The 27,919-nt window shown below is 37.8% G+C and overlaps 1 protein-coding gene and 2 long non-coding RNA genes across 3 annotated transcripts in view; all 3 read right to left on the reverse strand.

Moving 5' to 3' along the window:
• Positions 1–27,919, reverse strand: part of cacna1db (calcium channel, voltage-dependent, L type, alpha 1D subunit, b) — a 193,086-nt gene that overhangs the window by 156,046 nt on the left and 9,121 nt on the right. Inside the window, exons 4-11 of the mRNA XM_055167221.2 lie at positions 15,055–15,194; positions 9,089–9,231; positions 8,799–8,951; positions 8,371–8,567; positions 3,453–3,556; positions 567–736; positions 374–458; positions 247–273 (exon numbers count right to left, since the gene is read on the reverse strand). Of these exons, the coding sequence (XP_055023196.2) occupies positions 247–273; positions 374–458; positions 567–736; positions 3,453–3,556; positions 8,371–8,567; positions 8,799–8,951; positions 9,089–9,231; positions 15,055–15,194 (1,019 nt within the window). The remainder of the gene's footprint in view (positions 1–246; positions 274–373; positions 459–566; positions 737–3,452; positions 3,557–8,370; positions 8,568–8,798; positions 8,952–9,088; positions 9,232–15,054; positions 15,195–27,919) is intronic.
• Positions 23,164–25,315, reverse strand: LOC129413530 (uncharacterized). Its single transcript, XR_012369526.1, has 4 exons — positions 24,707–25,315; positions 24,469–24,532; positions 23,975–24,075; positions 23,164–23,604 (listed from the first exon to the last, which is right to left on the reverse strand). It is a non-coding gene; the product is annotated as an uncharacterized lncRNA (long non-coding RNA).
• LOC141363896 (uncharacterized) lies at positions 25,324–26,429 on the reverse strand. Its single transcript, XR_012369527.1, has 4 exons — positions 26,296–26,429; positions 25,989–26,203; positions 25,782–25,862; positions 25,324–25,475 (listed from the first exon to the last, which is right to left on the reverse strand). It is a non-coding gene; the product is annotated as an uncharacterized lncRNA (long non-coding RNA).

A 27,919-nucleotide genomic window follows, 5' to 3' on the forward strand; every position in this document is an offset into this window, starting at 1 on the left:
AATATTCTGGTCACTGCTTATCAATTACATAGAAAGACAATGGTATTCTGTAATTATATTCCTATCAAATACAAAATACAAGCAACTTAAAGCCTCAGTGATAAACTGAACATGAATACATGAGAGCAGGACTATAAAAACACAACCACACTCACAGTGAAATTCTTCTGAAACATAAAGTGAGGTGACGTCAAACACACAAATAAGACAAGGGCACATGCAAGACTGACACATTGAGCTACTGACCTGAACTTTGACTTTGTCAGTTTTTGACTGAAAGGATGAAAGATATGGCATCACAGCATGTCATGACACAAGCTAACAGAAAGCTAGAAGCTGAAGAAACATCACATCATGGTCTCTGGAAGCTTACCAGACAGGTCCACAGCACAAGATCCTCTCATTCTCTTCTGGATTTTCTGTGTTTATAGATTCTGTCTCGCTTGCGGGAATGCATGCTGTAGATACAATACAATCACATTTGTACATTACTGTAATGCAGAGAGGGTTTCAAGAAAATCAGTGTAAAAAACAAAACATTTAAAAGTGTGTGCGAGTGTACATACGGCTGTGTTTGGTCTCCTGAACTCTTTCTTCATCATTATCAGGGTCGATATCTTCAGCCTGTGTGATCCAATCCAGATATCCCTTCAGATCATCTTCTAACTGCTGTTTCTCTCTCAGCTTCTGGAAATCTCCACGAGCCTTTGCTTTCTCACGCTCCTTAGAAAACTCTCTGTTTGACCCAAAACACACACCCTGTGTTAAGTGTTCATTATAGTTCTGCGTAGGACCTACCCCATAGCTTCATCGCCACAGCCTACACGTCGATTTTTATTAACATTTCTGCATAGTCGTCTGTGTCGACTTGCAATTACACATGCAGACCTTTATTAGGCAGAATCCACATGTTCAACCCAAAGCAGCAGTTTAATAGAGGGTATGCACATGACGTCAACGTCGAGAGGGACTGCGGTAACGCCCACTGAGTGGCAAAAGACAGAGCGGCAGCATTTGAGTACAGCGTGACATCGGCGAAAACATGGTGAAAAAGCTGTTGTGCGATAGACTGTACTAACAGATTAACAAGAATTCGGAGCTATCGTTTTACAGACTGCCAAACAACACCAAAGAGAGAAGTAAATTGATTGTTCATGCCAACGTCCACAGATCACAGGTGGGTTGATAAGTTGCTAGGGTCACCATCAAGCAGAGGTTTTACTTTCTACTTAAAAGTATTTTTCAAGTATTTGTATTTTATCCGTGTTTTTCTTTGGAAAACATACATTCCAATGCATATTATCATCATTTTTACTCTATTACATTTCATAAATAATACGTTTTTGTTTTATATTTAATATTTAAGTACATCAACTTACTGTGCTTACTGTGTACTTAAGTAAAAGTACACAATTTAAAGGTAATTAGGTATTAAATACATTTTAATATGCAATATTAATGAATACACAGGATGATTCTATGCTTTAGACCAGTGTTCTTCACTCCCAAACCCGGAGAGCCGGTGTCCTGCAGAGTTTAGCTCCAACCTTAATCAAACACACCTGAGCAAGCTAATCAATGTCTTAATGATCACTATAAAATCACTGGTAGGTGTGTTTGATTAAGGTTGGAGCCAAACTCTGCAGGGCACCGGCTCCCCAGGGCTGGGAGCGAAGAACACTGCTTTAGACTGTAGTGAAGAAAAAATTTTCCCAATACAAACATCCTAATAAAGCACAGATGCTTGGAAAATGTAACTAATGTAACTAAGTATTGTCCACCTCTGCTATCAAGTCCAACTAAATTTAAGCTGATAATAGTCAGTTTTACTGGCATTTTCGCAGCAGCCCCTATGAAAACCAGCCATTTTGTTGCACGTTTTGCCACTCAACAGGGCGAGCTCTCGCGTGGTCACGTAGAAAAGTGACGTCAATGCATACCCTTTATAGCCAAAGCAGCAGGAGCTTGCCCAGTAAACACACAAAAGTAAAAGCGGCAGCTTGTTGTGAATGTTTTTTAATAAGATCAACTGTGATGGAGGTAAATATACAGCGACTACTGTTGTAGCTCGAGATTATCATTGCTCAACTTAACCCATATTTGTTTTTACCATAGTAAGTGGAAATTTGTATGACACAAACAGAACAAAATATATAAAACTTCTTAAATCATCGGCAGTTTTGACAAGAATAACGTTATATTGGACTTGTATTATTGAAAAGGAAACTTATGGAGTAATTGTTTAACTTTACAGTAACTTATGTATTTCACAAATTAGTTAGCAACTTACAGTTAAGATGACAATGCTTGTCTGACAATATACTGATGTAGGCTTATGTTTAATGTCCTGCACAATGTTTTTATGACGCGAACCCACAGTGTTCTGCCGGGACTTTAAACTTTTATAAAACTTAAGTGTCTGCTTTCCGACGCTTTTATTTAGCGAGGGTGTAAAGTTGCGCGAGCTTATTTAAGCAATTGCTTTGAAATTAGCATGCTCAGTAACAACACAAGCATCTGTACTCCCACAAACTGCGAAAAAGCATCCTTTCTCCGCCTCGTGTCATTTCTCCCACTTGTTTTTTTACAACTGGCAAGTGGACAAAAGAGACAGATTAAAAACACCAAATGTTAACAGGAATGTGTGTCTCTCGTCCACTTATAATACAATCAAACAAAGCGCATCTTAATACCAGGTGTAAAAATGTCGTGAAGACACAGCGTGACTGCCGCCACCTGAACTGAGAGACTGACTGAAGTGAAGGGGGTGGGGGATTGGCTGGTGTCACTACAATGAGTGACCTGGGTCACCATTAGCAACCAATAGAGCGCACTCTGCTGGACAAACACTTACATCTTTCAAAAGCATTTAATGTGTTCTGTAAGAAACGTTCATATTAGCTGCATATCTGCGGCTTATATGGCAATACAGATATCTGCCACAGGCTCGTATCGGCCGATAAAATCTGCAAAACAATCGGCACCTTGGCAGCACGGTGCATCACTCACAGATAACCCGAAAAGTGGCAAAGAGGCGCAACATGGGAGGAGCTGAGGTGCCTGATTGCTGGAACCATGCCTGCCTTACTCGAGGGTAGTAACAGCAACAGCAAAGTGGCCACCCCGTTTATTATGCAGAACTTTAAGTCTTAATAGAATTTAAACAGATGAGTTACAAAAAATCACCCCCCCCCCACAGTTGTTTCTGCCAAGTTGGGAATTTTAACATAGGGGTCTATGGTTCTCGATACCCAACCCTGCATGAGAGCCACAAATTAAAGCTTGGCGAGCTGCAGGGGGCCACAAACCACACAATACTGTAACACTGGTAAAAGAGAGTATATACAAACAGCAATGACACAATCAGGAAACACATTTATATTCATTATGTTTTTTGTTTATGGCATTAGATGTTTGAATTCTATGGGCATTGAATAAAATGATTCACTCACCCGCTAAGAACTCCCAGCACCAGATTGAGGACGAAGAACGAGCCGAAGATGACCAGACTGATAAAATAGACCCAGGGCAGTTCAAAGCCCATAGCATCATTCATCTGAAACACAAACACAGTCTCTGATTTAGCCCTATGTAATCCTGCTCCTGATTCTTTTCATCCGTCTTGTTATCCTTTTACTCTGTGCATTTATATCCCAGTGTTCCCTGTCAGCTGAACATTTGCTGAATTTTTTAAACCAATTTTAACACATTGAATGTCTATTCAGCAGGTCTATTTAACACAGCTGACTTTCAGCAAAGATAATTCTCAGAGCTATCCAAATACAATTTAAAAGAGATAAAATGAAATTTGATGTACATTCTTGTAGAAAATGCATTTTCCCCAGGCAACACGCATGTTCAAACCTTGCTTTAATTCTTTTGTTTTTACTGTTCTCTGGTCTTTTGACTTTATCCCTTCCGTCTTAGGCCCTGTTTACATTACAGCATTTGTGTTTTAAATGGCATTTTAAAATGAAAATGATCCTCACGACCATAAACACATGAAACATGACCAATCATGTAACTGGGCATGTGCATAAAAGTGTAAAATAACTTATTACTCTAATAATAGCTTACCTTTGCGCATTTATGCAGCCTAGGGGTGTGCGATATTGACAAAAATTCATACCTGGATCCTTTGCCGGCAACTACAACAGACACCATTTTTGAACCTATAAAAATGTGTTTGGGAAAGTTTTATATTGTTCTAGCTCCCCCCACAACATATGAATATGATTAATAGGTTAATGATGATGTTATAAACCAAACAGAAAGATCTTTATGATTTAAAAAGGAAGCATTCAAGTGAACAGTACTAAACAGCATAGCGAACTTGAAGCAAAAATACATTTCAGCAAATGCTTATTGCTTTAATGTAGGGAGTTCCTCTTCAGCCATTTCACGCTGTTATATTTATAATTTCCTAGTTCATTGTTCGCAGTTCATATTTATGCTCTTATAGTCCATTTGAAAATTTTCATACGTACTGACTGTATTCTTCAGAAAAACACCAAATAACTTAACTTCCCTTACCTTTCGCTGTTCAGTGTGGGATCAATTAATTAAAAATTAATTAATTTTTAAAAGTGTGCGAGGTCCATGCATGTCTTCCGCTAGCAACACAGAAATACCAAAAAGCGCAATCGGCTAAACGAGCATTAAATATTAATATGACGTTGATTGTATTGTTTATATTAATTTATATTCACAAAACTTATCAACAAAACATCGATTAAAATTAAGAGACAAATTATATGAAACGAAATTCATTTTAAGGTAGCAAACAAAACTTAAATTAAACTCGAAAATAATGTCTGACCCATTACAATTCTCCCTTCATATTGGCTTTTACAATGCTCTATATGCCGTTTAAAATTACAGTCTCTCTTTCGTAATAAGCTAACTAAATTTAAACAAAACATAAACAACATTACAACAATATTCAAACCCAACAATACTCAAACATAAATATAAAACAGACATTGTCTATAAGGACACATGTGAGAAAACATGTTAAAACAATCTGATAGATAGCGTTTATAATAGCTGGTTGGTAGATGTTTACTATTTTTGTCAAAACCTCCGTTGCAAACCTCCATTTACCTGAATAAAAATAATTTTTACTTTGAAAATGATGTGTTGTCACGTTCGTTTACATAAGACTCCGTCTACGTTCATTTACACTGCAGCGCAATATCTGAGTTCTCAAACTAAAACAGGGTCTGCAGCGTTTGCGAACGAATCCGTTTATGAGGGTCAAAAACGGTGGTGTAGTGTAAATGAAAGGCGTAAACGTAGCAAAAGTAACGCGTTTTAAAGGATGAACGCATTAATGTAAACATAGCCTTAGAGTCTCAATCTCATTAACATTTACTCAGCTCTGTGTGTGTGTGTTATGAAAAACAGCACAGAGTGGAAGAGAAAAAAAGTGTAAACATCAGTGAGGGGGCGTGTAGGTAACGCTTTACATTACGATCCACAATTTACCGCGTAATTAAACCGAATTTACAAAGTACCTATTTGTAACAACAAAGTACCTCTACAGTACTTACCTGTAGGTATAAATGAACAATGTTAAGTTTGGGGTAATAGACCCCTTCACAGTTCAATTCACAGGCGGTTCCCACTGCGCATGTCGGGGTCAGAAAAGTCATTACAGCTGATTGAATTGCATATTACTTTGAAAAAGTAATCTAATTACTGATTACTGATTACTCCTTTAAAAAGTAACTAAGTTACTTTACAGATTACTTGATTTTAAAAGTAACTAAGTTAGATTACAAGTTACTTTGTTAGTTACATTCCAGTAGCTGCCAACACCCCCACTGCCTCAACATTAAAATGACAACCGGTTTTGCCAACACTCACGTTATTGGAAGTAGTAATGAATTCAACTTCTTCACCAACAAAACTGTGTTTATTGGGAAAAATATAGAAACTATGCAAACAGCCACCCGTTTACCCAATAGTACATTGAACACTAGATTACCACATGAACAACAGAAGAGCTCCCAAAATTAACAAATTCATCCAAATCATCATTGTGTACATTAGACTCTGTTCCCATCGAAATTACTAAAAGAAGTATTCCCTGTTGTGTCAGACCCAGTACAAAATATCATTAACTCATTCCTAGAACTAGGATACGTTCAAACAGCTTTCAAACTGGCAGTTATTAGACAGCTAATAAAAAAAAAAAACCACCTCGACCAATCTCAAATCTCCATTTTCTTTCTAAAATATTAGAAAAAGTAGTGGCAAGCCAGCTATGCACCATTGTTAGTGAATGATAGTATGTATGAAAAATTCCAATCAGGATTCAGGCCCCACCACAGCAGAGAGACAGCACTGCTTAAGAGTTACAAATTACCTTTCTTTTAACATCCGATCGTGGTGAAATCTCAATTCTTATTGTACTAGACCTTAGTGCAGCCTTTGACACAATAGATCACAGAATCTTAATCAATAGATTAGAAAACTATGTTGCCATCAGTGGTCAAGCATTCGCCTGGTTTAAATTGTATCTAACCAACCGCAATCACTTTATTTATGTAAAGGAGGAAAAGTTATATCACGCCACGGTTAAATACGGCGTACCGCAGGGATCAGTTCTAGGCCCTCTCCTGTTCTTGTTACACATGTTACCACTAGGAGACATTATCAGGAAATATAACATAAGTTTTCACTGCTATGCAGATGATACTCAGCTTTACATCTCACATCCTAGCAAAACCCACCTGTTTTCTAAGCTAACAGACTGTATTACTGATATTAGTGACTAGATGGCAAATAATTTCCATATGCTAAACTCCAATAAGACTGAGATATTTATTATTGAACCGAATCGCTCCAAACAAAATGTGTCAGATTATAAGTTCCCCATAGTTGGTTTAAAGCGCCACTGCAAGAGTGCTTACTCGATCCAAGAAGTATGACCACATAAGCCCAATTTTGGCATTTTACACTGGCTACCAGTTAAATATTGCCTACATTTTACAATATTGCTAATCACCTATAAAGCCTTAAATGGCTTAGCACCTTCATATCTTAGAGAACTACTGTCAAAGTACAATCCATCACATACACTCGGGTCGCAAAATTCTGGTCACTTAATTATCCCTAGAATATCAAAAATGGCTGAAGGTGGCAGATCCTTTTCCTACCTAGCCCCGTAGCTCTGGAATAATTTACCAAAAAAAGTTTGAAAATCAGACACAGTCGATCAACTTTAAATCTAAACTAACAACATTTCTCTTTAACAAAGCATTCACATAATTTGTCTAGTAAATGTAATTATCCCGCAATAGTTAGCTTGTCCGGAACAAGGCATTTACATAACTCGTCTGGGTAATATACTTATGCCTCACTAGTTAACCTGTCTGTAACCAAGGGATATTAAACCACAATACTGTATGACACATGCATTACATGCCAACGGCATGTTTTGTTTGTCTTTTCTGGTCTCATCCTCGATCCAGAGGAGAATGAGGCTAACAGACCCAGTTCAGACTGCCGTGAAGGTCATCACACCAGCGATGTCTGACCAACAACCACCAGCTGCCCCATTTAATCTACTTAATTGTATAAATATATAATTATTTTAAGTGTTTTAATTCCCATAAAATTGGATATAATTGTACCCATTATATAATATATCCTTCTATAGAATCAGCTATGTCTGGCTCTCTCTCAAGGGTTTTTTCCCCTACTAGGACTTTTCCCTACCTGACTAAAAAAGCCAGGTTTTTTCAACCCCTGGGGTGTCAGATGACATTGGCTTAACTTAGCACCCTCTTCTATGCGTAACATTACTACTATGCTCGCTAGTATGGTTTAATCTTAGCCACTGTATTTTACTGCTTATGTTGTCCATCAATTTTTCTGTGTTCTCTCCTGCATCTATTAATGTAAAGCTGCTTTGAAACAATAAAACAATTGTAAAAAGAGCAAGCTACTGCCGTTTTTCAAAAGCGCAGAGCTTCCATTTAAAACAATTGAAAACATACACTGGCATAAACGCCTTGCAGTGATGCACGGGTTGATCCAAAATAAGTGTTGCCTGCGGTCACCCGCGGTTACAAGTCATCCAAAGATATTTTTAATGATATTCAGGTCGCGGTCGGTTGGGTCATTTCAAATAAAGATGCCAATTAACTATTTTAAAAAGTACTACTTTAAAAAAAATGGATGCCAGGAAGCGGGTCAGGTACGATATTGTTTTTTGTGGTCCAAGTTGTGGGCGGGTTAATTGAAAACGTTGGTCGGGTTGTTTATACATTGACCCACGCATCACTGACGCCTTGGTGTACACAACCCCTGGCAAGGAACAAGACAAGTTGACGCGGTATAACCTCAGTTGTGACATCTTACCCAGTACAACACATCAGTCCAGCCCTCCATGGTGATACACTGGAACACAGTCAGCATGGCAAACATGAAGTTGTCAAAGTTTGTGATCCCGTTGTTGGGCCCATGCCAACCTTCCCTGCACACAGTGCCATTGAGAGGACACTGACGGCCTTGACCTGATAGAGAACAGGGGCGGGGCTCCTCCTCTGCTAATGTACCTGTCAGGAGAAACCACAACACACACACGGAGAGAGAGAGAGAGAGAGAGAGAGAGAGAGAGAGAGAGAGAGAGAGAGAGAGAGAGAGAGAGAAAGTATGCTTTAGTATGTTGTAGGATGGATATTAGGAGGATACATTCTTCATTTGTATTTTGAATTTTAAAAAACTTGAATGTTTGTAACATTTTATAACACTTATATAACTTTAACATGCTTGGGTAGGAAACTGACGTGTGCCGTTCAGATAGCAGGTCGCATGCATCTTCCCAAGGAATAGCTCAAGGCCCATGATGGCGTACATGATAATGACAAACAGAACAAGCAGAGCGATGTGAAGCAATGGAACCATGGCTTTAATGATTGAATTTAGCACCACCTGTAGACCTGCATACACAAGCACACACACAGGGACAGTTGAGATGTCGTTCATATTAACAAATCATCAGTCTGTTATTTTGTGTTATTATCAACATCATGTTATGCACAAATGCTGAAAATAATAGGTGAAGATGTTGACACACTTGGAACTCCTGAGACAAGGCGGAGGGGCCTCAAAACTCGAAACGCTCGTAAAGCCTTTACATCAAATCCGCCTGGCTTCCCACCAGACTGCCCACTGACATCTCGATTTTTGGTCATCAGCTCCAGCACCACACTGAAAAGACTACAAAACACACACAGCAACATGATTTTAGGTACACACATTTACAAATGTAGATTCAGATATAGAAATGTACACACAGGGACAGACACTGAGTGAGATACAGAGATGTAAAAACAGACACCAGTGTTTCTGCTAGGATTTTGTCCAGCTGTGGCGGCAGGGGCGTTAAATGTACATACTATTTTTTCATGTAGAATATACTGTAAACTAACATGTATTTATTATTTTCATGCTGTCATTTCCTTTTCCTTATATTTATCGCCTATTGCTTTTCTATGTTTGTTTTAAAATGTATTTTCTAAAAACATGTCTTATTACACAGCTTCGTTCTCATCCTTCATTGTAGTTTTAATGTTGTTTGCAAGTTCATGCTCATGTTTAGTGTTACAGTTCCCTGTGCAGTCATGCACAGTCCTGTTTAAAGGGACATTTCACCAGTGGAAACATTAATCTTTATGGAAAGTTGGTCATATTTGTAGTCAAAATGTAAAAAAAAAATCTAATTTTGTGCTTATTTGACAGAGAAAAGACAGAACTGACAAAGACTTTACTGTAGGTGCATTTGTATGGAAGACAACTCCCACAATGCACAGCTCCCACTAATCCAGAACACCCCTCAATTTGTATTTCTTTCGAAATGGTGAACTCTTGCATGGTACCGTCCTTACCTCGCGTCACCACACTAACATCCATACCTTCATCTGATGTAGAAATTTCATCCAGAAGAAACTGGCATCTTCGAGATTCTCTGCAGCAGACGGACTCCATTTCTGTGTCCGTAGGCGCACAGCGAGAGCACAAGCACCACCAATCCCTCCCAGCTCGAGGCAGTCCGGGCTCCTCACCCAACACAGGCAGGTCGCATCAGCTGCCTCCTGTTCCTCCATCTCCCTCAGCTGCTCTTCGCTGTATTGTGGTTTATTAAAGCTGCGGTTGGCAACTTTTTTATAATATTTTTTATCATATTCACTGAAACCAACCCTATGCTCCGATAGAACAACAAATTAGACCGTTTAGGAAAAAATCCTGCGCTCCTAGCTCCACCTAGAGCCTGTTATTTGTTTTGCAAAAATCCACCGCTCCCGGTTCATTTGGTCTAATCAGCGCAGGCCGGATCACTTGGTCCAATCAGCAAAGGGCTGTGTAAAATCTGCCTGTCAATCACAGTTCCTGCACGAGCCACAGATGCCCCTCGCGCACGTTACAATATCACATGTATCCACCTGAAGTTCACATGTGTTTTGGTTTAAACCGTGATGGCAGAGAAAACATTCACTAACAAACTTCAGATTCCTTGGTTAACAACAAGAGCTAGGAAAATAACCAATGAAAAGAAGGAAACAAAGATAGATAGCGACCGTGCCCGTAATAAAACTAGGATCAATATCGGACCGGCATTTGAAATGTGGAGGTATCTACGAGATTTTAAAGGGTTCGAGCTGGATGCAGAGCTTGCCACATTTCTTCTCGACAGGTAATTGTGCTTTATCAACCATCGATTGATTGTATTTCGGAGTGTTATGCAAGTAATCCAAGTATTCTTGCTAAGTATGCATTCACAATAATACTGGAGCACACGCACTGACGAGGACGAGCTGGAAGGGAGGTTGCTCGTGGTAGTGGGGGAGGGGCATGGCATCTGTTAGCTTAGCTTCCAAAAAGATGGCAGCAGCATTGTTTATTTTAATTTATTTTAGTCCCACCCATTCCTCCCAAAAAGATTAATGTCGAGCAAGGTTGGGCATTCCTGGTGCTGGAGGGCCACTGTCCTGCAAAGTTTAGCTCCAACCTTAATCAAACACACCTGAAAATCTAATCAAAGGCTGCAGGATTGCTTGGAATTACATTCAGGTGTGTTTGAAAAGGGTTGGAGCAAAACTTTGCAGGACAGTGGCCCTCCAGGAACAGGAATGTCCACCCCTTATGAAGACTATTAGGAGCAGTTTCCCGGACAGCGATTAGAATAGTACTAGAGTAAAAAAAAAAAGTTTTTTGAGGAAAACATTGCAGGATTTTTCTATTTTAATGGACTTTAATAGACACCAACAATTAATACTTAACACTTAACAGTTTTTTTCAGAGTTTCAAAGGACTATAAACAATCCCAAACGAGGCATAAGGGTTTTATCTAACAAAACGATTGTAGATAACACTGTAGGCTAGGCTACTTTTTTATTTGTTTTGTTAATCTGATAATTATTTAAGAAACATATTTTGTGTAGGCCTATTTATTTTATTATTTTTTCTCCAAACAAAGGTGCAATCGTCATGTTCTATTGATTTTAATCTCCTAAGACCCGAGCTTTCTTTGGCTTGCATTTTAGATTTCTTCCAGCTATTTGGGGTTAGGAAGAATCAATAAATATAATAACCAAATATTTTTCTTTGAAAATAAACCAGTGTAATTGTCCACATTTGTGTACAACAGGTTCCAGTTACACAGAATTAAGTATTATGGTTAATGTTATTTGCTCTAAAATTATGATAGGGGATTTATTTATAAATGAGTGAACAAAGCTTATTAAGAAAGAAATTTATTTCTCCATTTAAGACAGCCAGTCTGGCAGGGCGACCATTTTGGTTGCCTTATTTTGCAAGGTGCATCCATGGGCTTTGACTAGAAGGGATTCAGCAAAAGCCGAAAAGTTTAAGATAATATTTGGAGATGGAATTAGGATGAAAACAGTGGTTTCGGCTAGATGAGATACAATACAGCCTAAATCCTGTGAAATGTAGTATTTAGGGTTAGGTTGGGTGAAGAAGTGGGATAAAACAGTGCTTACCCGAGAAGATTTCTTTGCTGTATCCCTTCTAGCCACAACCGCAGGCATGGCGGTAATGTTTATAGGAGTGGCGGCTCGACACAGCAGAATGCATGTAGCAGAAACACTGCACACTGAGTCACATATAGAGATGTACAGACAGAGAGACAGACACTGAGTCAGATGTAGAGGTGCACATTTAAAGATGGACAGAAAGTCGGCCTGCAGGCTTTGGATGGGGTCGTATCTGGAGTTGCATTTCAACTGCCTTGAGTTATTGGCAGTTTGTCTGGCCCTGAGGAGGATTCGACCATTGATTTACAACTTGGGTCTAGGACAGTGGTCTCAATTTCCAGGTCCGCAGGCCATTTGCGGCCTGCCATCTCCCGCTCTGTGGCTCGCATCTGCTGTCAAAAATATAGCAATCTGGCCTGCAGAAATATTTGTATTTACTTAGTTTCATATTTGCTTGACTATTGATGTAAACGTTTAAGATACATGTGTTAAACGCAAGTTTGTTAAAATAGTTCTGCAGTCCTCTGACAAGAAGTCATTCTCAGAAATGTCCCTAAGCCAGTTTGAGTTTGAGAGTCTTGGTCTAGGAGCTTATGCCCCTGACAGCAGCTTCTCCCTGGCAGATTCCCTTTGAAGACCTGTTTTATGGACAGAACACAATCTGGCACAAAGCCAGACCTCTAAAACCTCCATGTCTGACACCTGGATGGAATGCTGAGGACCTAGTTGGTCTAACATCAGCAGTGATAAACAGACTAGAGGACAAAGCTCCCTCTACATGAGCTGGTGCTCTTTGTGTAGACTCACAGAGAGAGATGATCAGGATAGTGCTGTCCTTTCTGCAGGAGTGGTTGGACATGCACCTGTCTCCTTTCAAACAAAAGTGTATGTGGCATCCAAAACCATGTTCAGGTACCTAAAGGAGGCAAATCTCAGCCCACAGTCACAAATCTCAGCCCACAGTTGCTGAAGACAGCTTTCCTGATGGTGCTCATCTCAATCAAGGATAGAGGTATTGTTGGAAATTTGACTTTTTTCTCTATTTCTACACATCTTAAAGTGTTTGTTCCCTGGCACAAACACCTGTGGCTTTTCCACTTGGGGACTATTGATACCCATTACAACACATATTACACATTTTATATTAAATAAAAACTGTAATGCTTACTAAAGCTAAATGAAAGGTACAATATGCAGAATTTTACTAGCACAGTGTTATTCATTTTGTTGTTGCTCAGACCCTACTTGCCACCCTATCATCGCTAGAGATCCTGGGTACTCGCCTCCAATGGTTCAAATCTTATTTCTCAGAGAGAACCCTCAGGGTGTCCTGGAAGGGTGAGCAGTCCACAGCTCACCAGATAGTCACTGGTGTCCTTCATGATCAGTGCTTGGTCAACTCCTTTTTTCCATCTACACACCATTCTTAGGACCTATAATACAGGCACATGGCTTCTCCTATGTTCCTAGTCTCCTATGCTGATGACACACAGATCTTATCATTTCACCCTGATGATCCCACCATAGCACCACATATTAAAGCCTGCTTAGAAAACATCTCAGTTTGGATGAAAAAACACCACATCCAGCTGAACCTCACCAAGACGAACTGCTTGTTTTTTCCGGCACCACCAACACTACAGCACAACCCATTCATTCAACTTGGCAACACAACCATTTCTACCTCCAAAACTGCAAGAAACCTTGGTGTAATCTTTGATGACGAACCATCCTTCTCTTCTCTTGCCATTTTGCGTTTTACAATCAAAAAGATACGGCCATTTCTTACGGAGCATGCTGCACAACTTCTGATTCAGGCCCTTGTAATCTCCAGGCTTGACTATTGCAATGCTCTTCTTGTTGGCCTTTAAATATTGGTCACATTTACAAAGCTGAAAAGAAACTTAAGTCAACCAAAATCGACTGGTAAAATTACAATCAAAATAAATGGGCAAACTTCATCAATATCAGAATATTTAGAGATGGAAAAGTTGATGGTAGATTTTCTAAAGAATTTAAAAATGAATTCTTCAACTTTATTGGATATGCATGGTTAAATACGTAACAAAGACATTCACTTTTGAGGGAACTCTGCGCTGTATCATAAAATGACACTTTGGAAACAGTAAAGCCCACTATGCCATTATTTAATATGTCTGTCATGTGTGTACGATTTCAGGGCACAATTTTCTCAGAGATATCAAGAACCACATGTCCAATATCCTCACCATCTTTTTCTGCAAGACCGTGCAATTTCAAAAACCATCTTCAGGTGTAACGCTTCTGTTCCTAAATACTTGCTTTCAGCGACTTATTTTCTTTCAGCGGATAGATCTCCGATTTCAGATGACCAATAGCCTCTTTATGGGCACCAACACCCACAACAAGCTGTTGCACAATCACAGTTAAGATCTGAATTTGCTGGAGGTTTGCTTTGGTGGTAATTTCAATCGCTGATATCTTTTAAAAAGTTTTGACGTGTTTCAAGGTAAAGCACACCTATAGCAGGCAAGATATCCTCGTTTCCATGTCCACTAGAGTCCTTGCATTTACTTTTTGGAAGCTGGTTTGTGAGGTGAATCTGAAAGAATAGGGACACTGATCTAATTATCATAAGTAGGGGCATATGTCAAACCAAATTGGATTGTCAATCAAATCAGATGAAATTGAAGACATTGTGTCGATCCAAGTTTGTTTAACTGTCTTCTTGCTCTTTTCCATGCAAAAGTTCATATTATTTTCCAAAATCATGTTCATGTTATCACCAAATATCAGGTTACATAACCACTTCACCTTTGTTCCCTGAAGAGCAAAAGCATGCTACCCCCCTACAGCTCCACGATTGTGGCCACCCCATTCCTTTTCATTTGAGCTGCCCCACAGAAAGACACCACACATCATATCAGTCACTGGTTAGATTAGCGTAGAAGTAAAAAATTTTACGTGGGAGGTCCCGTACGGGACAAATAAATTAGGCTCAAAATAGACTCATTCAATATAATCGTAATATCAAATGAAGTATATCAGTGGCTAACTGATTACTTACCCCACAATGACAATAACAAAATCCAGCATGTTCCAACCGTTTCTTACATAGGAGTTCTGATGCATGACGAGTCCATAAGCTATGATCTTGAGGAAGGTCTCGATTGTGAAAATTATCAGAAAGGCATATTCCACGTTTTCCTGTGTAACAGAATGAAAGGAGAGATTTAGTTGCATCTCTTTAATCTTTAATTTTTAGCTATTTGTGATACGCAAACTGACCAACAACTGGCATTTTTACTAATGAAAATCCTACATCCAATTAGATTTTCATCTACAATGAGAATGTCCTTCCCCATATACCACCTGCCACTAACTGGTAATAGCTATTTTTTGTTGTTGTTTAATAGCATTGCTTATGGCTGTGACATACCCTGAAGGTATGATCTCTAATATCTTATATGCTTGTTCTAAAGCAGACCATAAATGGGTGCCCAATGAAAAAAATAAATGCCGACCTACTGACCGATTGTTTTTTTCTGGGGTCTGAGGGTTTGGGGACACTTGAAGACGTTTTGACATGCTCTTACATTTGCCATTTTTTCAGTTGCTTAAAACATATTACTGACTAATATTACAAAACACTGTATTCAACTGTGCTACAATAATATGCGAGTAACATGTATATACAGGATTGTATTTTTAAGTAAATTATGTTTATGAATGCTAGTAAGAAATACATATTTTAAAAAGTTGCTGAAATAAGGCCAAGGAACACATACCTTGTAGTGCCTTCTATCAATAGCTATGTTTCCATCCAAAGTTACGTAATAAACTTATGCGCATAATTGGAATATCGCATTAAACATTTGTGAATAAAGCAGCGTTTCCATCCAGTGATCTGCAGAGAGCAAAATCGACACTTCCTGATAAACTGGTGCTGAAAAGAAAGAAAGCGTAATGCACTGTATTCAAACATTTTCGCGTGTAATCAAAGTGTCCTCTAGTAAGTAATGTTGCATTTGAACTGAGGCTTCGGAGCTTGGGTCGAGCAAAAGTGGGTGTGCCAGATGAAGCCTCAACTCGAAGCTTGTATTGTTAATGTAGAAATTACGTGACAATGACAAACGAAGCTTCACACTTTGCTCAGTGTTGCATGCGTTGTTTTATTCACCAAACTATATTAGAGATGCGTGGTCAAATCAAACGCAGTTAACTCAGACTGGATCTTATTGTCACACTTGAATGAATGGCAAGTACAATGAAAGGTCTTTTCATGTTTTGGCCAACGTGATCTGCCATAAGGTCTTACTAATGCGCGTATATTCATTCAAATATGGAAGGGTTTTTTCCATTCTGCGGAATGAATTAATTAAATCAAGACAAAGCGAATATCATACACTGCTAAGAATGGCCACTATACAGTAATATCAGCAAAAGGTATGAAACTCAACCTTATTTTGTTCAACTCTGGAATGATAATGTTTATTTATAAAGATAAAAAAAAATTATTAATCCAGATTTCTTTGTCTCGTTTTTGTTTATTATAAGCAGACAGTTATATAAAACTCATAGGCTACTTTAGTAGGATTTGTATAAGTTATTATGATTTGTTAAAATTAAATTAATAAAATGTTCTGTAATAATTTTACATTAAGCAAAATATTAAACATCACAAACATGCGACTCTACGTGCTGTATGTAAATAGAAGTAAAGAAGTTTGCATTTGTCAATATAAATCCTCCAAACTCACATGACGCCTCCTTTTTTCCAAATGTTTTAAAATCCCTACCATCTCTCCAAGGCTATTCAATTATCATTGGTTCTGACATGAATGCCATGCTTGACACAGTATTGGACCGTTCCAATCCTTCAGTTTCAGTAGCGCAATCTCAGTATTCTACGGCGCTAAGGTTGTTTTCTAAAGATTTAAATGTATGTGATGCTTGGCGAATACATAATCTAACAGCTAAGGATTACACCTATTTTTCTACAAATCACAAATTATTTTCAAGAACTGATTATATTTTATTTTCACTACTTCCAGGTCTTATAAATATTGAATTTCTACCACAAAGTGTTTTGGATCGTAATGCTATATTAGCACACTTTCAGATGAATACATCCTATAAACCATCCAGATGGAGATTAAATACTTTTTTTGATTCAAAATTAAGACTTTCTTACGCAACAGAAAGGATTGATTGAACTTATCAGTTTAAAACAGAGCCCTGTTTCCAATCTTGAAATGTTATGGGCGTCCATGAAAGGGTTTTTAAGGAACAATTCCATTTCCTTTTCTGCTAGACTTAAAAAGAACAACAATCAATATTAGAGAGAAGATGTAGGGAACTAGAACTGGGAATTAGGCCATCAATTTTCCAATGACGCGGAAAAATTTTACATTAAAAGGGCCGCCATTGGCGAGTTAAAACATAAGTTAGGAGAAAACTTCGAATGAAAAGCATGTTCCTGATGAGTTTTATGGTTATCTGTAATACCCAGATTATCCCAGACTTACACAATTTATAAAAAAACTGAAGCAAAAAATGATTTATTATTTTACACTCTGTGTATGTTTTGATATTATTCTGAATCTGCTCTCCAACAAAATGCAAAATTTAGCTTTTTGAGGAAAAATACCCATATTAAAGAGTTTATAAGCAGAGAAAAAATAGAGATAGGATGAACGTTTTTCCCCCGTTTTGTTTGTTTGAAAGCAGAGGATCTGGGGCCTATACTATGAAGCCTTGATTAGTTGATTAGCCAAGTAAGTTTAGGATTATGCAAAATCCTGGGTTTTGGTACCATGAAAATAGCTTGTACCAACAAGGCCTGCACATTGGCTTGGTTTTGTTAACTTAAAACTAATCCAGTAACCCCGAGTTTAACTTTTTTCATGGTACAGGCCCCTGTTCTTTCATTTGATATATTTGTATGTTTATATATTTTAGAAGAAAATTTTCCTGGAAGGCATTTTGTGAAACTTTTGTGAAATTCACAAAAAAATGCTGGCGGGCAACTTTTCAAAAAAAGGCTGGCGGGGAATGAGTTAATGATCTACTTGGAAGAAGAGCAGAATATTTAATGTACATTACAAATCATAAATATTACATAGATGGTAGCAGACCAAGCAGACTCTGCGCTTACTTTGAAAAAACATGAGCAACATTTCTATTTATCATTTCATTTCTATTTCTCTGTACGCAGATGATACTTTTCTATTTTTATCCGATATACAAATTCCTATTGCTCTCCAAATCCCAAACCCAAAAGGCGCTATCTGGATTTAAAATTAACCACTCTAAAACTATTTTGATGCCTCTTAACTCAAATGTTTTTAATTTTTCTATTCCAAATAATATTGAAGTATCAACACAAGTGAAATATTTAGGGATTGAGCCGAGACCCACTTTACCCCTCATTCAAGTGTTAATTACATGTCAATTTTCGAAAAAGTAGAGGCTGATATTCAAAGATGGATGTGTCTGCCTTCATCACAATCCGCCTGAATATCAACAATCAAAATTAATAATATTAAAATCGAAAATGACCTGTATTGCAGTGTGTCATGTAGCTGTCCATCAATGTAAACAATGTGCAAAGTAGTTGAACCAAAAAGTGCACAAATAATAAAGTTATTGGCTTCTAAAGTAGGGAGTCGACTCTGAAACAAGTCTTCATATGTATTGAATCTCCTGCCTGACTTTGTCCACGTAATACCAACACTTTGCATAATAATCCCCGCCTATAGCCTTGCCCGCGGGAGAAATGAAAACTATGACCTGCCCACAGCTAGTTAGTGTGTAAACATCATATCACGCTGTGTTTTCAGTTAGCGTTGTTTTGACTACCAAAGGATGAAGATATATGAAGAATCTGGGGTTAAAATTACTTTTTCAAGGAGGGATATACTAAACGTTTGGCTGTGAAGAATCAGTGGTTAAAATGACTTTTTCACAGAGGGATTTACTAGATGTTTGGCTGTGAAGAATCAGTGGTTAAAATTACTTTTTCACGGAGGGATTTACTAGACATTTGACAATGAAAGATGGTTCAGTACCCACTTTATTTGGAACAACATACGTCTTCTAACCACAACCTGTAAGTATGATTACCCTGCTGAAAAAAACAGCATCCAACCAGCATTTGTATTATGCTGGTCTATGCTGGTTTGATGCTGGTTTAACTGTTGGTCACCAGCATACCAGCACCAAAACACAACATATGCTCATCTTGCTGGTATGACCAGCATGGGATGCTGGTGTTAATGCTGGTTTGGTGCTGGTGCTAATGCTGGTTTAGCTGGTGTTCACTAGCAAACCAGCACCAAAACACAACATATGCTGGTCTTGCTGGTATGCTGTTTTTTCAGCAGGGTATAGCCACATACTTGCTTAAATGAGTGTAAAAATGTTAATGTCTGTCTTCGTTTTTATAACCTGGACTAATTCTGAATGATGTGTATTGATGTTGTTTTTTAAACTCTTAATATACTGTCAGAGAGTCACATCAGCAAGTGGCGAACGCATGCTGCACTTACGGTTTTGCTATGGCCCGGTTAGCTTACATACTTGGTTAAATAAGTGTAAAATGTTAGTTTCTACCGTCGTTTTTATTGCTTGGATTAATGATGAATGATGTCGTTGTTTAAACTCTTAATATACTGCCAGAGAGTCACGTTAGCAAGTGGCTAATGCATGCTCACTTAAGGCTTTGCTATGACCCGGTTAGCTTACATAAATGCTTAAATGAGTGTAAAAACGTTAGTTTCTGTCGTAGTTTTTATTGCTTGGATTAATGATGAATGATGTGTATTGATGTTGATAATGTCTTCTCAGTAAATCATGTTAGCACTAGGTCAATACATGTTGCACTATTGTTGGTCAGTGCCGCTGATCTGTGTGGAGACTCTGTCAGTTGACTAGAGTTGTGACATTCGCGAACGAACTGATTCTTTTGAACGGCTCATAAACATGAACGATGGGAGCTGAGTCGCGGCTGAAGGGGACACAAATTATCTCTTCCGCGAGACAGAACAGTTATAGGGGGAGGGGCTCACCCAGCGCAGGGGTGCTACTGTCTAACACAGGGATGGGCAACTTCGGTCCTGGGGGGGCGGTGTCCTGCAGAGTTTAGCTCCAACCACAATTAAACACACCTGAAGCAGCCAATTAAGGTCATACTAGGCATACTAATAACATTTAGGTAGGTGTGTTGAGGCAAGTTGGAGCTAAACTCTGCAGGACACCGGCCCTCCAGGACCAAAGTTGCCCATCCCTGGCCTAACAGCATGAATCATTACAGCCCACTTTGTTATTGTTCATTTAAGACTTGAAGGGGCTGATGTCCTATTTGCAAAGTTTACAGTAGTAATAGTGGACTGTATGTAGACATTTCCATTTTATTTATTCTAATTTGTGGAAGTGTTTGTAGTAAAAGCTGTTTTGCACAGAAAATCATTGCAGCCGGCTTTGTTTTGGATGTTTATTTGTGAGTAGGTATTGAATGAATAACATAAGTCAACGTAGCTTTACACATACACACACTTTGTACTAAAGGTAAATCCAAAATAGTGATGTCACTGTCTAAGCAGAGGGATGTTGTGGAACCCTATGGAATAAAGTCCACACATGACAAATGAGGTAATAATCTATATTTCAGAATAATTCAAACTCAGATATTGGTGTGTGATATCTGAGTTTTAATTATTTTACTACAAATCTCACCTCAACATTCCTCCCAGTGATTTTTCCAGGATAAACTGAGATGCCCCCAAGCTGGCTTTTTAAAACTGACTAAATTTAAAAAGAGCCAAAAGAGACGTTCTTTTGAATGGCTATTTGAAAGGAATGGATCGCAAAGATCCGGATCCCCTCAAAGAGCCATAAATCCCATCACTACAGCTGACCAATCAGAGCAGAGTAGGCTACTGAAAGGTGGGGTTTAGGCAGATTGAGTCTTTGAATGGCTTCACACTAATCGTTTGGGGATCTCGGAGAAATCGGGCAATTTTACATTTATATTTTGAGAAAATTAGTGTTTTTTGAACTTGCATGCATTTAAACCTGTTGTCCGGGACTTATAAACAGTGATAGAAAGCTTAAATTGGCATCTTACTGGCTCCTTAAATAATTTACACATTTGTCAGGAAAATAGCCACGATGAGCATACTTTGAAAGCAGCGCTGACGCGTGCACGCACGAGCCGGAAAAAAGTATAAAGAGGAAGCAGTGAGGTTACTTTTCCACGTGACCAGACCCTGCTGAGTGTCAAACGTTCAACAAAATGGCTAATTTTCATAGTGGGTGCCAACTAAATTTATTTTAAGCTGATAATAGTCAGTTTTACTGGCATTTTCGCAGCAGCGCTATGAAAACCAGTCATTTTGTTGAACGTTTGCCACCCACAGGGCGTGCTCCAGTGTGGTCACATGGAAAATTGACGTCAATGCATACCCTCTATACCGTGGGCTTGAGGGGGTGATCCAAAACTCAAAGTAGCTTCGCCACTAGGCTCCGGCCTGTCCTGTGCTTGGATTCCCTGACGCGGTGCGCTGTTAGTGGCACATCAGCTACCTGGCCCCCGCAGGATTTTTCTGCTCCCTGGCTGCGTCAAGGTGGAGTTTCTCATCAAAATCTGTATCTCCATAAAGCATCCCCTAGGATGGCACTAATTAATGCAGGATCGATGGTCAACAAACCATTTTTATTACATGATTTCAGAAACATTGGTAAAAATGGGAGATCCCAGTCCCTTCTCAGATGCTGTTCTAGCAGACTGTAAATTTAACTCACCCCTTGTTTCTGGAAGAAATACATTTAGTCACTGCTGTCACGCATCAGCCTCCGCTATGTATAGCAGTTTTGAAGTTCTATTGCTACAGCTTGACTGCAATCGCCCCCACTGCAATCACTTCTCTGCCACTTTTAATGAAGTCAGTGTATATTACTGTCTCTGGGGTCTTCTCAAACTGACTTGGATGCCGACCAACATCTAAGGTTACGAAGTTATACGTGATTGGATGTACACTGTAAAAACACCAATTAATGAAATGTTGGAAGGGCAAAAATATATAAGAAACCAATACTCTTGTTTGGGCTTAGTTGAGAAGACATATTTTAAGTCTGCGTAAGTTTATTTTTAAAACAGTAAATTACGTTTTTTTTTTTCAAATCCAGTCAACATTTAGAATGGCTATGTTGACTGAACTGATTAAGACAAATCTGGTCAATATGTGGACTTATGACAGCTATGTTTCCCCACAGCAAAATGCTCATAATAATAATAATAATAATAATAATAATAATAATAATAATGTTATCTAGTCACAAAATGTAGTGTACGAGTTGTTCAGGCATGAATATAGGCCTATGCATTCAAAGTTTAAATAAGTGGTTGGTTAATAAAAGTAGCGTCTAATAAAAAATTAGCTCAGACACTTTCGAAAATGAGATCCAGAGGATTTAAATTAATAAAGGATAAAGGATTACTGCGCTCACACCCCGCCCAATGCAACACCATATCCAGCTAACACAAATACGTAACTGTTACGTAACGTCGTAATATGATGACCAAACTTCCCAGCAAACATTTGGACGCGTGATGTCCATTGAAAAGACGTCTCGTCCCCGTTGAAAAATATATCCAAAATGAAAGTTGAGCGGACGTCTTTGACGTGATCTGGCCATGATTTACACGTCTTTTCTGCACGTCCATGGAAAATGTGCCGTCTTCTGGATGTTTAAATGTGTTGCTGCATAGTTTAAATCAGTGGTCACCAATCCTGGTCCTGGAGGGCCGGTGTCTCTGCAGAGTTTAGCTCCAACCCTTATCAAACACACCTGAAGCAGCTAGTTAAGGTGCTTCAGGTGTGTTTGATTAGGGTTGGAGCTAAACTTTGCATAGACACCAGCCCTCCAGGACCAGGATTGGTGACCACTGGTTTAAATGTATGTTTAAGCATGCATATAAAATGATTATACACCCATTGTGTATCATCAAAGGCAATCAATTGTCTTGAGGTTTAACACATTCACAAAGGTTCAAAATGGTCCAGTCAGACCTGAACGTCCATAAAACGTTTTAATCACGTGTACTTCACAAACACATTAAAGAACACATTTGTGCACATAAGCAAAAAAGAAGCATGTTTTGATTGAGCACTTTTTATTTAACCGTTTAACCATAACAATTTAAAAATACTTTTATATAAAGGGATAGAGTTCACCCAAAAATGTATATTTAGTCATTTACTCTCTTTCATGTTTCAAACCTGATATTTGAAGATATAAAGATATTTGAAAGAATGTTTGTAACAAAGCAGATCTCACAATTGTAAAAAAAAATTATGACAGTTAATGGGTTGTGAGATCTGCTTGGTTACAAACATTCTTCAATCTTTGTGTTCAGCAGAAAATAGAAAGGTATACAGGTTTGAAACATGTGGGTAAGAAAATCTTTTTCATTTTTGGGTGAACTCTTTTACGCTGTTTGGCTTATTTTTTGTATTCACCACCCCAGCTCTTCCTAGAGCGTGCTTAAGGTGGTCTGCCATAGCTGCATCTATTTCCAAATCTGTGGCATTTGGGCTCCACCTCTTCACAGCATCTGAGGGAAGAGAAGAATGTTTCTTTTTTAAATAAATCAAATTTAAATATTGAGGTAAATGACATGCACTTGTTTTCAAAATCTTTATGGTCTACAGCTAAAATTATAGTATGATTATAGAAGATGTTCTGCTTTAAGTGTTAGATCAGTTGTGGGGGAAACAGCATTTGCCCCCCCCCTCTCCAATACCACTGTGGTGCCAAAGAGAAAGACCCTAAACTAGGTGTGTAACTGTCAAAAAATGAACGGGACATTTCTGATAAAGACAGGTGAGCTGTGATGTCCCCTGAATACAAAAAAGCATAGCAATAAAAATTACATCAATATACAAGATGTAATTTTTTTTAGTTCAACATATTCCCCAAATTACCTTGAATTACATAATACCAAGGTGTGCCTTTAAAAGACAACTTTTCCAGATGTCCATCACCCCTCATATTGAAGTTTGACATAAGACAATTTGACATCATTCTGTGAAAAAAAATTGAAGATTACTTCACATTAGACAAATAACCTAAATGGTCAATAAGTCACAATTAACAGTAATGAGCAACATAGCAATTGCATGCAATGTTCAAACATTCACAACTACTCATCTACCATGTAACAAGTGTTATGAACTATATCCTCATCCATAAGTTTTGATGACAAGTAATGGCTTACACTGAAATTATGTTGATTTATTGTTTTCAGTATGGCTGACTGTTTAAGTCACTACAAACATTAAAACTTTTGAACAAGTGATGTGTGACAGATTAAATCCTGAATTGAAGTTATATAAATGGCTGGTTTAATTATAGTGGTAATCAATATACATTTCCTGCAATAGTATGCAGGATTACACAATTCAAGGGAAATACATACCTGTTCATAACGTTGTTCACACAGTCTCTGACAGAATATCCACCAGCTCAGACAGTTGCTGGACCTAAATGTGAAAACATTTGAAATAATGTTATAGAAAGATAGATGGAAATATATATACATGTTCTTTGTGTCACAGCTTGCGCAGATCAAATTGTTATCAACACCTTTGATGTATTCATAATGCATTCATAATGTATTCATAATGCAAAATACACGGTCATATAGCATTTCTTACTTCTTGCATTTGAAGCTGAGGCCATAGGTGAAGAATCAGGTAGTCTTCATCCTGTTAATTTTTCTTGTGTGTAACCTCACCTGGACAAATATAGTTAATTATATGGTAGTGTAAAATTTTAACAGTAAATAACTAAAATAACAGTGTAATACTGCATTAGTTTTAAAAGTCAGCTGGCTGTAGTTTTAGGTCTTTGTGGTTGAGCAATGATAGACATTATATGCTCTGTATTTGTAACTAATAACTCAGATTCAGAGAAATGTACATGTTTATACTCTAAACTGTGTTGTCACTAAATGTAGAATCTAGTCATGCATAATAAATTGCATGCGATATCATGTGCATCTCATCAGTAAAGCCGTTTCCTTGATTGGTAGTAAATCGCCATCACCTGCTTTCAGATGGAGCGGGATTTTCTACACAAAGCCGTAGTCGGAACCGGCTTCACTGACAATCACATGCGATATATTGTGCCTCCCTAATATAATCTGCTTAAAATAAGATGCAACTGTAATGTTCTCACATACAGTGGGATGCTCTCTGGGATTGGGGTGCCGTCTGGTACTGGGCATCAATCCAGAATTTGGGATTGTGGACAATACTACATATAAAAGTCATTTAAGGTAAGAAATGACACATTAATGATTGAATAACACCATAACTGTACGATTACAAAAAAATAATCTTTAGGTGTAGAACAATAGACAAAAAACAAAACAATACTATGCCTCTTTCGGTTGTCTGGAAGATGGCTGTTCATTATGTGACCCTGTGAAACAAATTACATCTTGGATGTAATTTCAACATGTAGTTTCAATGTAAAATTATCATACACATGCACAATGTATTTTTAAAAATACATAGTGTAAAATATTAAAATAAATCACTTTTTATATCAAAGTTTTGGGATATTATGTTGACATTCAGGCAAAACCCTGACTCATGGAATGAAATTTTACCTATAAATGAGAATGACATTATAAAGTCAAAAGTGTATGCACTTTGGAGCCAGGCAATGTGTTTGTATAGTGTGGGAATGCACCAAAAAAATAACAAAAGCATCAGTAGCACGTACGTCTCAGTGTCACAGCTTATTCTAGGGTATAGAGATCAATCACACCATCTTGACCCCGATGTTTACTGTCATGAAGTGTGCCTGTGTAAACAAAATACACCAAAACAATTTATATACATTTTTGAGTTTCATATCAAAATATTTAAAAGTCCTTTTTGAAAGCATGATTATTTTTCGTAGCATTAAGCAAAGCAGTCAAAAACTTACAACTTAATGTAGGGTAGACAAAGTCAGGGGTCGGGCACGTCTCATCCAAGTGTGTTTGACACAAAACTTGATCTTTAGCACAAACAAGGACATATGACAAATTAGAAAGTTAACAAATGTGTAGACTGTTTAAGCCATATCTAAAGTTTGCCCTTCTTTTTTATTGTTTGTAGAATGTGCATCATCTTCATTTGGTTTGTGTTGACCACCTTCAACTGTAAATAAAATGAAATTGTAATTAATGTTATTAACCCCACAAATACCAACTCCCATTTGTTTAAGTGTATTTTCAAACCGAGGCATTTACCTGGCTTGGGTTTTGAATGGTTATATTTTGGAGGAGGATCTGGGTAGGAAACAGTCCTTTTAACAGCTTGTTTATTTTTATTTGGATTAGGTTCTGCTTTTCCTTTATACAAAACAAAAGCAAAGCAAGTTAATCAAACACTTACGCTGAGCTTTTAATACAGAACAGTATTTAACATTTTACATCTGCAATGTTTAGGCAATCAAATCATTACAATTCCATCATACCAAATAACTTCTCTTTCAGATAATTTACTTTCTGAAAGAAACTCTTAAAAGGCTACATAAATAAAAGTAATAACTTTGACTGTAACATTAAACATTTTATATTATGATATACCATGTATAAGTTCAAAGTAACTTTTAGCCTACTAAGTTAGCTAATTTTAGCCATACTCAGTGTGTACAAACATCTGTAAAACTTAAGCACTTTAATCAAATAATACAAAATGGACTTACCCAACAGTAGATTTTATATAATATATAGACATGGTTCCTCTGATGACTGCTGTTACAGCCAACAGCACAACATATCCCGGGCATATTGTAATCTTGTTGTGAACCTCCTGGGAGTGTTTTATTTAGCTTCATCTGGTAGTTGTGGCTGCTGTGACCATAGACTAAAGCAGGCTGTGAACTGCGCAGCTGTGACCGGACACAAACAATGGCGGCAACAATACACAGTGACATCAGATGGTCCGGATGAATTGGACATTTTTTCACAGACAGAACTTATCGCTGACTAAAATACTGATCTCTCTAAACATATATTAGTGCTATTGTTTTGTCTCAAAATGCACACCAGTATTTTATTTGATAATGTTTGTTTTTAAAAATGTCCTCAAAGACTCTCTAACAACCTATCAAAAAGATTTAAAGTCTGCCAAGACAAATTATTATTCCACTCTCATTGAAAATAACCATCAGAGACACAAAGTTCTGTTTTGATATTAACGCAGTTTTAAATTCCTCTGTTAAAATCAATTCTGAACCCTCTGTGGCACTATGTGAAGGCTTCCTGAAGTTTTTGATGAGAAAATAATATTGGAGGTCTCAGATCCAGCCATTGAGTACTGTTTATCAGTCTTATGGTGCAATTTTGACCATATTTCTCTTCCAGCACTCCAAAAGATAATAAATAGCCTAAAACCATCTTACTGCCCATGCGATGTTATACATCTTCGCTGTCGTTAAGAAAACTTTGATACTATTGGGCCCGGTCTGTTGTCTTTAAATAAATACTTGGAATCAGGGACTGCCCCAAATGATTTAAAATTGGTCAGTTACCCATCTCCTCAAGAAGCCTTTACTCAATGCATCTGATTTTACCAATTTTCGTCCTATTTCTATGTTTCCTTTCATTTCTAAAGTATTAAAAAAAGCTGTATTTAACCAACTCTAGTCCTTTCCCAGCAATAACAGTATCTATGAAAAATTTTAATCTTGTTTTAAGTCTATACAGAACTTCTACAGGTTCTTAATCTATACACAGAAAAATTACCAGTGTTAAATGTACACTAAGAATGTGTTATCTGTTCACTATTAAGAAATTCATACAAGTTTGTAACAACATTAGAGTAAATGACAGAATTTTCATTTTTGGGTTAAAAATCCCTTTAAGGGGC

Source organism: Misgurnus anguillicaudatus, chromosome 5, assembly GCF_027580225.2.
Source record: "Misgurnus anguillicaudatus chromosome 5, ASM2758022v2, whole genome shotgun sequence".
NCBI lineage: Eukaryota > Metazoa > Chordata > Actinopteri > Cypriniformes > Cobitidae > Misgurnus > Misgurnus anguillicaudatus.